This window comes from Podarcis gaigeae (genome assembly GCF_964106915.1).
Source record: "Podarcis gaigeae genome assembly, chromosome: 3".
NCBI classification, from domain to species: domain Eukaryota; kingdom Metazoa; phylum Chordata; class Lepidosauria; order Squamata; family Lacertidae; genus Podarcis; species Podarcis gaigeae.
In genome coordinates, this window is record NC_139680.1 from 64,173,901 (window position 1) to 64,188,175 (window position 14,275).

Sequence of the window (14,275 nt, forward strand, 5' to 3'; positions counted from 1 at the left end):
GGTTGGCAGGAGCAGGGACCAAGCAAGGGAGCTCACTCCGTTGCGGGGATATGAACCGCCGACCTTCCGATCGCGTCCCCATGTAGTCGGCTAATATTGCCATATTAATAATAGAAAGACATCACAACTACTCCGTCTTGAGATCTTCTACTTCTCAGATTAGGCTAATGTTAACAGATAAATACTTTCAGTAACTCCTCTGGACAAATAACTTCAGCATGTGTCTTGCCTCCAGCAGAAAATATTTACACCGTTGGGTTTTTCAAATTGTTTTATTTCTCGTGTATTATATATGTTTAAGTTGAACTCCGTCCCGCTACCTAAATAAACACTAATGCAGATTTGAAGAGCCGTCCCCTTCTCACTCTTTGTATTTATGAAGATATTCAACATGTTATCAAGATATGAACAGGCAGCGGAAGTCCGGCTTTGTTCACTCGTCGGGCTTTTCGCCCAACATCGTAAAAATACAAAAGATAAATAAAAACAGGAAGCAAAGAGGCGCGTTTTTATCTCTATGGACTCAGGGAGACGTCCGTCTACCCGGCGGCAGCTCTATGGTAAAGAACATTCCCTATCTACAGTGCTTTGGAGGGAAGGTTCCGGACCGGAAGTGGCCCTGATGATTGCGAGGCTGGTGTGGGCGACTCAAACTTTCCGTGCTTTTTATTGTGCCGGAAGTATGAGACGCGTATCACTCTATACCCGTTTCTATCTCTGCGGCTGAGTCGGCGTCTCTTAGCAACAGGATGGACGCCGACGCGGCCGACGCCTGAGGGAGGCGAGCTATTGCGGCGGCGCTGAAGCTCGTCTAAGGGAGCCTGGCATGTCGAAGTTAAGCAAAAAGAAGGAGCCGGTGAAGAGCAACAACGTTCTCCAGACGCCCTTCCCCGCTAAAGAGTAAGGCTCCATACCCTCCGCTTCTCAGGCGGCCCCCGTTCCTTGCGGGTTGCGCACAACCCGCCGCTTCTTTCAATGCATTTCTGTTTCTAGGGTTAAGGACTCGCATCTGAAAGATGTTAAGCGATAATAGTAGGAAAGAGTGTTTCTGGGCGCGTGCAGAGTGCACTATCCTTGCCAAAGCAGTGTCTGGGGTCTAGGGAAAGGTTGAGCGTATGATGATCAATTTTTTTTCTTTCCAGCTGCAGTTTAGCTATATCTAGCCATCAGCTACTCAAGTAAGTCTTGCCTGTGCTAAATGTCCTTGATTCTTGTTTCTAGGCCACATGCCGTATCCGCCACGTGTACTTTGCGGCAGTCAGTGGCCTTGTTTTGATGCTTGAGGAACTGCAGCACCTGGGATTGGCTGGGACTCAAAACCTTAAATGATTCTGCGTAGATTGCTCATTTATTATCTCTCCCTTCCTTCAAGAAACTTGGGAAGGAGCTCATCGTGTGACATACACACTCCCCTTTCCCAGTTCTTAACAACAGGTACAGGAATTGGCCTTGGTGAGTGTGAAGGCTGAGCAGAGACTGAAGCTGGGCCTTTCCTCTGCAACCATCCTTCCACTTTCTACTTTTCCATTAAAAAAATGGGTACTGTATCTTAGAAGTGTCGGATATTTTCCTTGTCTGGAATATGCAGACTTGCTACAGAAGTGTTGCTCTGCTCCCAGAAAATGTAGTCTGGGTGGAATCCAACACAGGCAGGTTAGAGGCAGCGAGAGCAGTAGGAGTCAAATAGAGTCAGCTACACTTAAAAGCAGTAGCTGTGTTTCCTTGTTTGCACAGATGTATGTTAAAGGCAGCATATAAATAAGGAAGGAGAGGCTCCGAACTTCAATGAAATTGATTGGCAGTAGGCTCAGGACAGATGAAAGGAAGGACTATTTCACTCAAAACATTATTAACTTGCAGAATGTATTACCACAGAATGCAGTGATGATTGCTAGCATTGGTAGCTTTTTTATTACTAAAATTCATGGAGGATATGTTTATCAGTGGCTATTAGCTTTAATAGCTAAGGGCATCCTCCATGTTTGAGGAAAGTATATCTTTGAATATTGGACACAGGAATTATAAACAACAGGGAAGAGCTATTGCTTATACCCTCTGCTTGTGGATTCCAGGAAGTATTTGGTTGGTGAACCTTTTGTTTAATGCAGCAGGGCTTTTTATGATTTCAGAACACTTGGGGATATGTTTTGGGAAGATAAGGTTAACTGCACCTCTCTGTGTCTGCTGCATGTTTGCAAACAGGCTTTCCTCTTCACATGTTATGTGCACCCTGTTGGTACACAGCAAGCATACCTGTCATGGTTAAGAGTGAATTCATACAAAATATGGAAGAACTGTCATCAGTTAGTGGTGTTGAATGAGTGCTATTGAGATTCTGGGTAAAGTACCAAATTGCTGGGTGTTGTACTGTCTCTTTGGTTTAGTAAGCCTTGGATTTTCTTTGTCTTCAGTGATGTCTGTTTGCCTCTCTCACCACCGCTCCCCCTAATCAACTAAAAGAGGAGATGCCACATCAGTCTCCAGGAACTTCTGAATGAGCATATCAAGCCGTTTCAGCTGTTTCCTGGTAACTAGGAATTAAATAAGTTACTATATCAGAAAGCTCTCATACTTTTCTTGAGCCTTGAATACTAACGTCTTCTGATGCAGAAAGAAAGGAGTATAAGACTGCTTGTGTGGCCAGAAGACATGTCATGCCTACCTGAGAACTAACCATATTTACTATTTTTTGGAAGGGCTGGAACAGAATTTCAACAGGAGTTGGCTAAACCAGTAGCTGATTGGTAATAATAGTTGTGCAGGGTCATGCTAAAGAGCCATCAATTCTAGCACTGTGGATTTGATGGTGGCTAGCCACATGCCCCAACACAAGATAATGACAGCTATTCTCAGCAGCTGAGAAGTGTCAAATACACTTACAGCCATCATGGTTAGTGGCCACTGATAAGCAAGTCTTTGGGGTATTTATCCACTTTTATCCAATTGATTTATTTACTAATACAGTGGACGCTCAGGTTGTGAACGTGATCTGTGCGGGAGGCACATTCGCAAACCTCAGCGCCACATCTGTGCACGCGTGGGTTGCGATTCGGTGTTTCTGCGCATGTGCGAGCGCTGAAACCCAGAAGTAACCCATTCTGGTACTTCCGGGTTTCAGCTCGTCTGTATCCCAAAAACATGCAACATGAAGTGTCTGTAACCCGAGGTATGACTTCATAGCATAAAGAGGCCTCGCCTATTCCTCTTGAAAAAGGTAGAAGGGGGAAACCTGGGAATGAACAGGAAATAAAATGTAGTACCAAATGTGATATAATTGTCTGCTTTCCAATTTTATTTTAAAAAGTAGAGCACACCCCACAGCTGGGCTCTATATATGTCCTGGGTCCCTTTCAAGTTCAGCAGGCAGAAGTTTCCAAGCTCGGTTTCTTTGTTATAGATGGATTGTTTTGCTGTCTTGTCTAATATGAAAGTGGGGAAGAAACCCTTAAACAAATAACCTAATGACAACAACAACCAATCCTGACATTGTTCTGCAGATTGACCTTAGTCAAGTCACTGCTTATATATCCCAAAGGATATATATGAGAAGTCTTTTACGAAGCTGTACTCGAAATAGTGTCAGGTCAGAGCAGCATATATCTCTTCTACTTTGACAAACCACCAGCTAAGCCTTCTGGCCCAGCTGTCAGGAAATATTTAAGTTTAGTTACTGCTGAACTGTAGATAGTATTTAAATCAAGAGGTTGATGGCAGCTTGTTGTCGTCTATTAAGTGATATTTTTAACTATAAAACTTTCAAAGAGGTCAGTTTCTTTCTCCTAGCTTGTTGGTCTTTATAGACATTTTATGGAAATATTTTTTTATAGTAGGTACTTAGAAACTAGTCTGAATTCAACGAGTAAAAATCAATTGTTGGTACATTTGGGTTATTTTTTAGTTTTAGTTTTTATTAGTCACTTGCTACCAAGGTCTCCAAGGGACTTACATTTAGGAACATAAACATAAATACATTATACTGCTAAAAAATCATATAACACATTAGCATTCTCATACATTCTCCATACCTTCTCATGCAGACACCTACAATTAATGCACCCACCCACCCCCTGGGTAACATCTGCAGGAAACTTTTAGAAGCACACTAGCAGCAGAACAAAATCAGCTCAGCTTTAGAAAAAGTCTTCACCTAGCACCAAAAATAGTGATCCATGCGACGGTCATCTCCAGGCTTAACTACTGTAAGGGGCTGCCCTTGAAGCTGTCCCAGAAACTCCAGCGGGTACAGAATGCTGCAGCGAGGTTCCTCACGGGGTCTCTGCCATGGGAGCATATTCACCCAGTGCTTTTCAAGCTGCACTGGCTCCCGGTGGAGTACAGGGTCAGATTTAAGGTGCTGCTTTTGACCTTTAAAGCCCTTCACGGCCTAGGACCCTCGTACCTACGGGACCGCCTCTCCTGGTATGCCCCACGGAGAGTCTCAAGGTCCATAAATAACAACACCCTAGTGGTCCCAGGCCCTAAAGAAGTTAGATTGGCTTCAACCAGAGCCAGGGCCTTTTCAACTCTGGCTCCGGCCTGGTGGAACGCTCTGCCTCATGAGACCAGGGCCCTGCAGGATCTGATTTCTTTCCGCAGGGCTTGTAAGACAGAGTTGTTCCACCTGGCCTTTGGCTTGGAGCCAATTTGATTCCCTCCCTCTCTCTCTTTTCCCCCCCCTTTCTTTTTCTTCTCCTCCTGTGATGAGGCTACATTTTAATATTTTAATGTTCCATTATTTTAATGTTGTGTTTTATTTTTGTTTTTAAGTTGTAACCATTCATCTTGTTTTTATTATTGCTTGTAAGCCGCTCTGAGCCTGGCCTTGGCTGGGGAGGGCGGGGTATAAATAAAAAATTATTATTATTATTATTAAAAATATGTCATGCAGACTTCACTGGGAAAAGTATTCCACAGATGGGAAACCACAACTGAAATGGATATTAAGGTTCCATTGACAGCTCCTCAAAGGGTGAGGTGGTAGAAATGCAACAGCAGTGCAAGAGCAAAGTTTACTTCTCTGTGCAGGTGCAGACATTTAGTCGCAGCCCCAGTGAACATTTATATTATGTAAAGGATTCATTTGAAGGGGTGATGTGCACTGTTTGTCAATAAGGCACCCTTGATTATCAGACTGGCACAACGCTGAACAAACAATCTCACTTTGTATGTCAAACAGCTCAGAGGTATATGGCTCTTCAATTAGGTGCTACTACTAGTAGAGTTTTCACTATTTCCCTGCCAACTGGCTAGTAGGCTTGGACAATAATGTCCCCCTCATTATTTGGGGTCATTTGTCTCCACAAAAGTTGCAGGCATTTTTTTTAAGACTGGAGGGGGAGCAGTGTGTGTTTCAGGTGGGTTTCCTGATTGTAGAGCATTGTGATTTGTCTTATTGAAACAAAACAAAAAAACAACTTGCTGCTACTTCAAGTAGTGGTAGAGCTACAATAAGCAGCAACCCAACAGCGTTCTTCCTTGTGAATGACCAATGGGAATTGCATTTCATCATAGCATCTTTCCCAGGGTCATTCTAGGGAAAATAAAGATTTTTAAAGAAATGCTGTTCCCATTACTACAAGACTCTTGTTTTGGTTGTAGAAATGATAATTGTTTATACTTTTTCTGAGGGACTGTGAGCTGTGTCAGTCATAAGGCACATATAACCAGCTGCTCAAATGATGTATTTCTTATCTCTTCATTTTATTTGTAGTGATAGTACCTGCATGGGGTTCAAAATGAAGATATTGTGCTTGCCAACAGTATGAAACTGAAATTAGAATAAGAAAATTTGGAAGTTGATTACCATGCAACTAACAGCAAGTTCTCTTCTCGTGCTCACGTTTTATTTCAGCCTTTGGGGTATTACTGGATCAGTCTCTAGTGTAAACCCTCAAGGTCCTTTGGGTGAGTCTAGGAAACCAAGATTTCCTATCTGGCCAGAATGGAATGAAGCAGATATCAATGTAGAGAAGTGGGATGCAGGAAAAGGTGCAAAGGAAAAAGATAAAGCTGGAAGAAGTCCTATTTTAGTAAGTTTTCTGTAGTAATCAGAAAAGTTCTTTCAGATTCATCAGTATTTGAAAATATGTATAACACTGTGTCTTCTTAAGCACACCTTTTAAAGATTCATCATTGAATGAGTGCTCGTCATTCTAGTAAGGCAATGAGGCTTTTCATTAAACTAATATTAAAATTAAAAGTGCTTAGCTGTTTCTGAATCATACCTTAGCTCAAGCATTGCCAACTAATGGTCACATTTTGCATTTTAAGAGAGTGATGTGGGCACCAGTCATAACACAGCTGCTGGTGGAAGCCAGCAAAAGGACTACCACAGTGGATATCTTTACACCCTCTCCTCCCTCTGTGTGCCCTCACGCCTCCCCTGAAACCACCAGGAGAACTCTCAGAGGATGTAGAGGAAGTGGAGCACTTCACTGATAGGACCTTGTTCGCATGTTCTGATCAGGATTGTGCAAAGTTACCTCTCTGCTGGAATCTTTCTCTAAGAAGAATGCTGCCTGTTGCGGAGGCTACACTATGGCGATGGTCCCAACTTTGCCTAGGTGGACAGACAGCTACTGCTGGAGGTTTTCCCACCAGCAGTAGAAGGAGAAAGTCTGTAAATGAGGCATTTCTGAGAGGGATCACCAGTAACTTTGGATATGCTGATAGGGTCCAGCCGAAGTTAAGCACTTTTTGGCTGAACTGCCAAAAACTGTGTTATAACCTATATTAAAATCAGTAAGATTTAAAAGTTGAGCTCCCCAATTTTTGGCTGACCTTCATGGGCAACCAAAATATTGTGATCTCTGGGATCATACACCCTCCCCTAAGGGCCAAAGTCTTGTAACTGCTGTGCTTTGAAAACCCAGTGTGAGGCTCTCAATGATTACTATCTGCTGTTCTCTCTCACTCCAAGCTATGAGCTGGAAAGCATTGAGAGGGATTTTACACATAGTAATAATGAGCTCCCACCCCTCAACAGCTCCATGCAGAAGGGGTAAAGAGCCTTGTGCAACTCTGTGCTCACCAAGTGTTACAAGTGACTGGCAAGCACAAAGCCAAGCCAACATCCTTCTTCCTCTATCTCTGAGCTGTAGGGTGGAGGCAGAGACTTGTTTTCCAGTGCTTCCTCTTCTCTTCTCCCTCCACCTGCAATAGTTCCAGGACTGAGAAGAAGCCTGAGACCCATCACACTTCCCAGAGCTATCTGTGTACTTATCAATATGTGAGCAGCAAACAAAATAGTTTACTCCTGCTGAAAAGTATCAGACTTTGACTGGTACATGCCCCAGATTAATGATGATGATGATCATGATGCTGGTGTTGATGATATATTTCTGAATGGCCTTTTATATGCGTCTCAAGGCAATTTACAAACATCATAAAACAGCAAAAATAATTTTGTGGACTGCACAAAGAATAGAAGATAGGTTTTAAAACAATGCAACATAAAACCCTAAGGCATCTGGAAAAGCTTGTCAAAACAAAAAACGTCTTCAGTTATTTCTGGAAAGTATAGATAGTTGGTGTCCTGAGTTACTGTGGAGCTATTTATGTTCTTCTAATGCTAGTCTTTTAATGCTAGTCTCTACAACACACATTGTTGCTTTCCTTATATGATTGTTGCTATGCTATCTATAAAAATTCAGAATTAAAAATAATTGATAGTTTCCATTTCATACAAGTGTTTTATTTCTCTGAGTTGTTTAAGCTTTCATTTTTTATCACTATTAGAATATTAGATATGCTACTTAAAAAAAAGACTTGCAAGTGAAAAGTTTGCGACTTTTCTTTGAATTGTGTGTAATAATAATAATAATAATTATTTATAATTGTAATTGAATCTCTTCAGGATAAGCATATTTTATACACACACACACACACACACACACACACACACACAGTAAATGAATGCTTTTTACAGCATGTCTTTGAAGATCCGGAAGGAAAAATTGAATTGCCCCCTTCTTTAAAAGTGAGTTTCTGGAGAAGGCCACAAGAATTCTTAGTCACTAAGGTGAGAAGATGTTTCTTATTTGATGTTTATTTTATACAGCAGAGTTGCTAACCCTACACCCATTAGTACCCCCACCAGATTAAGACGAAAAAAGAAAGAAAGAAAGAAAGAAAGAAAGAAAGAAAGAAAGAAGTGTCTCCCTTCCTAGAAAGACAGTTATGAAGCAAAATATGCAGATATAATCAATTTCTGTGAAAAGAGCCAGCCTGGCTCTCTTGCCTGTCAATATTTTTAGCCAATGAGTGAAGTCAGAGGTGTGATAAGTGAGTTGTTTGGACACCAGACAACATGAATCCATTGAGTCCTACAGAGTTTCTGTTTCCCCCTCCCCTTTAGTGCACTTTTCCAGCTTGTGTTTTATTTTTTAGCTGCTCTGTTTATTTTGTTTTTCTGCCTGCCAGCCACATGGAGCAGGAGCTCCTTGGAAGGCTCTTTAAAAATGCCTCTGTTGTGGTAGTAGAAAGAATGTGGGAATTGCCTGTCAGTCATTTTGCTGCCTGCAAAGTTGTAGTGGTGGGGGTTGGGGGGGGTGCCCATTTCAGAGTCATCATTATGATCCTCACCATTTGTTCCTGCCTGTTCCCAAGTTGTTTGAGTAGGGGAGAGCATAGTGCAATGGTAGAAACATAATTACAATCATATCCTCATACACATTTGAGACGCTTGTAGATGACTTTCCTCCTCAAACATTGTCCAATCTGGGCCAGTATTGTTTAACTATCCCACTGTTACCTATATTCAAAGGTTTTGCAGGTGTTTGCCTTCAAAACTTGCCTGACCAGTGTATAACAGTGGGGGGGGGGCATGTATGCCATGGGAAACAATGGAAAACAGTGCCACTATCACACTATTGTTTGTCATCCACTGATTATTTCACTAATGTCCAAACTCAGTTCAACAACAGTTCATCAGTCTTTTACAGAATTTTAGCATTGATTACTTTAAATTACCTTTCTTAACTTTTGATTAACATTTTGTAGGCAGTTATAAGTTATTTCAAGATTTTGAACATGTATAAGCGTTCATAAACATTTTAATAAAAGAATTACAAATATCTTTTTAGGTGCCTGTGGTAGTGAAAAATGAAGCATGGTTTGACCTTTTTTCAGCCAATGAACATTTAATGGGCAGTGAGGTATGTTTACGATCTCTTCTTAATAAAGAAAGCATATTAATTGTGTAGATGAATGGAGGAGACTTCTGATGTTGTCATAAAACAGGTAAAATGCCTTTGCTAGGGCAGGGATGGCTCTACCATGCTGCAAGGCGAAGTGACCTGTTGCAGGTGATGCCACAGAAAGAGGGTTAAATGAAGGGAAGAATGAGCACCCTTACATTTTCAAAATGGTATAAGCTACCTTGAGCGACTTTAAAATTCAAAATAAACTGAGTTTAAAAAATCAGCTTGGGGGAGAGTGCCAGCTGCTGAAGAGGTAGATTACATGAAAAAATATATGATAACACATGGATTGAGAACAATTTCCATCCATTTTAACAAGGTGTTTGGTGTTATGGGGAGCTACTGAAAGGGGAAAGTGGGGGGATCCAGGTGAATTTAAGCGTGTTGGAGTCTCATTGATGTCATTGGCCTTAAGGATTTGGATTGCACCTTACAACAACAAGGAGTATGTTACCCTAAACCCAGTAAGGCTTGCTTCTGAGTAGGTAAGAATAGACTTGAACTGTTAATTAAGGGAGGGCTACATACTAGAATACCTTAGGCTTTGGTTAAAATTAACTAAAGTTCTTGGCCTCAGTCTAGAGACTGGATGCTGTTCACCCACAACAACATACAGGATCTTCCGCTTTGTCCCCATGCACATATGATCCATGCTGTCAGAGCTGCTGCTGGTGAACAACTGTGTGGTGACAGGAGAGGAAAGGAGTTGTCTTTTCTCCCAGATGACAGGGTTCTGCTCCTTCTCCCTAACAACATTCTTTTGCTAATGTATGGCCACATTTGGTTCCAGATCATGCTTGCTACTTTAGGGTGTCTTTGTTTCAGATTATTTAATACTGACACACCACCTGCTGTGTGTGATCCAGGAAGAGATCCCTCAATAAATTCATCTGGAAAAGTGTTCCCTGTTTTATTTTGATTTTTCTTCTGCTTTTTGATTGCCTACTTTTATAAATCACCATTGATTGGTGATTTATAAATAAAGTACTCTCTGCACCTTTTAATATGTCTTTCTGTCTCCCATATCCTTTTCTCTCATGTCATATTGGTGCTTAGATTCTGCTCTGTTGAGCACAGACTTCTTTTTTTAATGTTCTCTGTGCAGCACTTGCTTTATTAGCTTCTATACAATTAAATGGTGTTGTTATCGTTATGTATTTCATTTTAAAGTAGAGTTAGACTATATATGTATATATGTATGTATTGTGAACAAAACTGACTTCTTTTATTTCCTCCACCACCCAAAAAAACCCCTGACTTCAGCTGATAAGATGGATAATAAGTGAAATCTATGCAGTTTGGAAATTGTATAATGCACCTGCTTTAAGTCCTGATCCTAAAGCTAATGCAAATGAAGCACCTCAGCTTTTGTGGAAGCCATGGGAACATATATATTCATTATGCAAAGCTATCAAGGGACATATGCCATTGTACAATAGCTATGGAAAATATGTGGTAAAGCTTTATTGGATGGTAAGGATGTATCAATCTTTTTGGTATATATTATGCACATCATTTATTTTACATAGGTTGCAGTCCTGTTGTGGGGGGGGGGGGGGTTGAAGGCTGAAAGCCTTTGAGCGGCCTCATCCAAAGGGTTAATGATCTTTCGCTGGAAGGGTGGAAGTGAGGTTATTGCACTCTTATGTCCTTCTCCAGTTTATTATTTTATTTTACAGTTTTCCTTACATTAGTAGCAACAGCTCCAAAACTGGCATAGTTTTCTTCTTGGTTTGTAGGGGTGGGCGTGCCAGAGAATTGGACAGGCTTGGAATCCTTTGAATCAGTGCCTTCCCCCAGCACACACCCCTTTCATTCCTTTCCACACAGAGGCTGTGGACACTTCTGCAATGACAGGGAGGGGCCATATAGGGTTGGATCTCTCCATGTCTCTCTCAGATCTGACATGGTCTGCAGAAAGGAAAATCCAGTGCTTCCTATAGCCTTGGGTTGGGGAAGCTACAACTCTCCAGGTGTTATTGGATTGCAACTCCCATCAGCCTCAGCCAGTATGGCTAATGATTTTAATAAATGAATGACAAATTTTGAACCAAAATACTGACCACTATATGTTGCATGAATATAGATAGCACAGGCTGAAACAAATTTCTATCTCTTCAGCAAGAAATTATACATTTTAAAATTTAAACTGTGCCCACAAGCTATTCAAAACCCAACATTAAAGCATATAAATTATAGTAACATTTGTTAAGGAGAAACCACACTTAGGTGAATGTAGATTCAGGTTGATACAATCCTGTATTGAAAAGGAGTTCAATCCCATATATGAGATGTCCTATGTATATAGCATAGGTAAACAAGGAGGAAATAATTCTCCCTTGTTCCAGATGCTTTGGAAAGTTCCAGAAAAGTGGATTCTAATATATTGCCATGGAAGCATAAGAAGCCATTCCCAAAGTACCAGAACATTCCAATAACATTCTCCCTCAATGGTTGTTCAGTGGCATCTGAGTAGCACACTTTGTCCCACCCCATATTTCCACTTCATATGAGTAATAATGATAGATGACAAACTGCTTTTATCATTATGCTTTTATAAGGTGAGAACGTTCCAACTAATCCTGTTAGTTCTGAGAGGATAGTTTTGCATTGGTGAAAACCACGAGAGCTGACAACTGAGGAATAGCTCATCAGTACCCTGCAAACAATTTCGAAAGTACTAGCTGTGCTGCTTTCCATTGTGCAGACAGAATCTACTGGACTTTCATATTTGCTCTCCCTATTTATTAAAATTATCTATAATGAGGGTCAAGTTCTTGGAAGGTCACACAGATTTTCATGCTGACACAATTTTTCATTGCCACCTAATCACATTTAATTTCTTTTCTCTTTTGCAGGGGAGCTGGCGAAAGATCATTGTGGATGACAGCATACCTTTCAGTGAAGACAATGATATGCTGCTTCCAGTAACAACATGTGAAATTGAACTTTGGCCACTGATATTATCCAAAGCCATAATTAAACTAGCAAACAATGAGTATGTTTTCTAAGCTTTGTGTCTGTTTTGAGATCAAAATAGAGCGATGGGCAACAAAGCTAGAATTTAATACATAGGGTGGATGCTTATTTGTTAAGAATGAATGAATTGATAGGGGTGGTTTTTGAACCCTATAAAATATAGTAAACAAAGGAAGATCCTCAGCTGCAGCCAAAGTCAGTGGGTATGTTAGCACATAATATACTAAGCCATAGTTTAATGCTACATGGATGAGCCTGAAATGTCTGGCTGCAGCATTAGCTTACATCCCCCCTGCTTTACTCCGCTTGCACATCTGGGAGGAGGACTTTGGCAGAGTTTAGTCCTACTTTTAAAGAATCCCAGCTTATTGTTAAACCAAGAACATTGGTTTAAAACAAACTGGTTAGTTTTAAGAACTGAGCTTCATAACCCATGATTTGAAATTGTTTTCTTCTGAAACTTAACCAGAGTTTGTTTTAAACAGGAACTCTGGTTTGAACATAATGCTAAACTGGGATTCTTTGAAAGTTAAAATTGGCTCTTTCCAGCTGTACAGGAGAAGGAGAGAATGCAGTGCAGTAGCTTAGACCTTTTACTCAGACTTGTTCAGGCTCATTCACATAGCAATAAGCCATGGTTTAATGTCACATGTAAATGCAATATTTACATTAATGAACAAACACTTTCATTTCAATCCCACAGAGGCCCAGGGTGTCCTTGATTTTCCCTTCCCTCTGCTGCAATCTCCTGTACCCCACTGAACACCTTCAACTCTCACATGAAGCTTTTTGAAGTAGACATGAAGTTGTAGTAGGAAGAATGAAGTGGGGAAGCCCTATTCCATTTTTGGAACTCATTTTGCAGTTGTAGGTTCTAAGGCTCTGTTTTGTTAAGGAAGGATTTATATTGCAGCCTTCAGCCAAAAAGGCTGCCAAAATGACTTTTTAAAAAATCAGCTTTAAGATGGTCCCTGCCCTTAGGTTTATGATCTAAAAAGATGACACATGAGGGAAAAGGAGTGGTCGGGGACCGAGGTAAAGTGGGGAAGCAAACTGGAGCTCAATTTATAACGTTATAGTTCTTATAACTGTTATAAGATTCTGTTTGTATAGAAGAACAGCATCTACTCACAGGTGTCAGAGGCAGTTATGGCCAGGGCTTTATTCACCAGAAGCACTCCTCTCCTCCGGTCCAGGAGCAGAACTGCTGAACAATGTGCAGGACAGAGCAGCTTCTGCCACCGTTCTTCCCTAAGGAAGCTGCCGTAACTGACTTGATGGCAGTTAGAATCCTCTTGGGAGGGGGCTTGATGGAATTATTTCCCTCTTCAGCCAATGTCTGTGGCAGTATGGGAGCTATAGACCTGGTTTCTCAAAACCCAAGGCCACCCAAACAAGGAAATGCTAGGAAAGTTGGGGGGGGGGAGATTCGGGGTTTTAGGAGGGCATATGTTATAGAGCTCACTGCATTGTAGATCATGAATTGTGTTGGCAGTTGGAAAGCTAACACAACAACTAACAAAGTACATTTGCATTGCCACCCTACATATTGGTCTGTTTGACCAATAATTCTATAACTTTGTGTCTAGCAGTTTCAGTTGCATAGCTTTGGAACAAATATAATGAAAAAATTAAAGAAACGTAGATGTTATAGTGGCAAAATTCCACCTCCATTGTGAGAGAGCAGTATTCCTCTGAATTCCAGTGTGCTTCTGAATGGCCACTGAGAACAAGATGATGGATTAGATGTGCTATTGACCTGAACCAGCAGGCTCTCTTTGTGTTCATACGTTAAAATTTTATTGAGAAGATGTAGAATGGCAATTTTAAATAGATTTATAGATGGACATTTAATATGAAAGCATGTCTTTATTGTCATGAAAGTTTATGGCTCAAGATAAATTTTCATTTTTCAGTTACCTTAAGACTAGCTGGCTAACATAAGTTTTCCTTTGGAATCTGTCAACTGAATTTGTTCACTAAGTTGCAGCAAATTGTGTTGCCAATAAAAAGGGCCATGGTTTTTGTTCTAATTTCTTCAAACCAGGCTTCCTCAACCTCGGCCCTCTAGATGTTTTTGGCCTACAACTCCCATG

General features: G+C 40.9%; 1 protein-coding gene and 1 long non-coding RNA gene across 4 annotated transcripts in view; one reads left to right on the plus strand and one right to left on the minus strand.

Annotated features, from left to right (window-relative positions):
- The first annotated feature begins 511 nt into the window (after positions 1-511).
- ADGB (androglobin) overlaps positions 512-14,275 on the plus strand; it is a 63,411-nt gene continuing 49,647 nt past the window's right edge. For 2 of the 3 annotated variants that reach the window (XM_083731600.1, XM_083731599.1), the window contains exons 1-6: positions 512-900; positions 5,852-6,029; positions 7,928-8,020; positions 9,084-9,155; positions 10,464-10,673; positions 12,059-12,198. In XM_083731600.1, coding sequence (XP_083587726.1) covers positions 827-900; positions 5,852-6,029; positions 7,928-8,020; positions 9,084-9,155; positions 10,464-10,673; positions 12,059-12,198 — 767 coding nt within the window. In that variant the 5' untranslated portion in view covers positions 512-826. Of the gene's footprint in view, positions 901-5,851; positions 6,030-7,927; positions 8,021-9,083; positions 9,156-10,463; positions 10,674-12,058; positions 14,200-14,275 lie in introns of those variants that run through there. The other variant, XM_083731601.1, reaches the window with a different exon arrangement.
- On the minus strand, positions 3,270-13,442 carry LOC310841141. The gene is made up of 4 exons (XR_014562375.1): positions 13,312-13,442; positions 7,031-7,152; positions 6,483-6,559; positions 3,270-3,419 (listed from the first exon to the last, which is right to left on the minus strand). It is a non-coding gene; the product is annotated as an uncharacterized lncRNA (long non-coding RNA).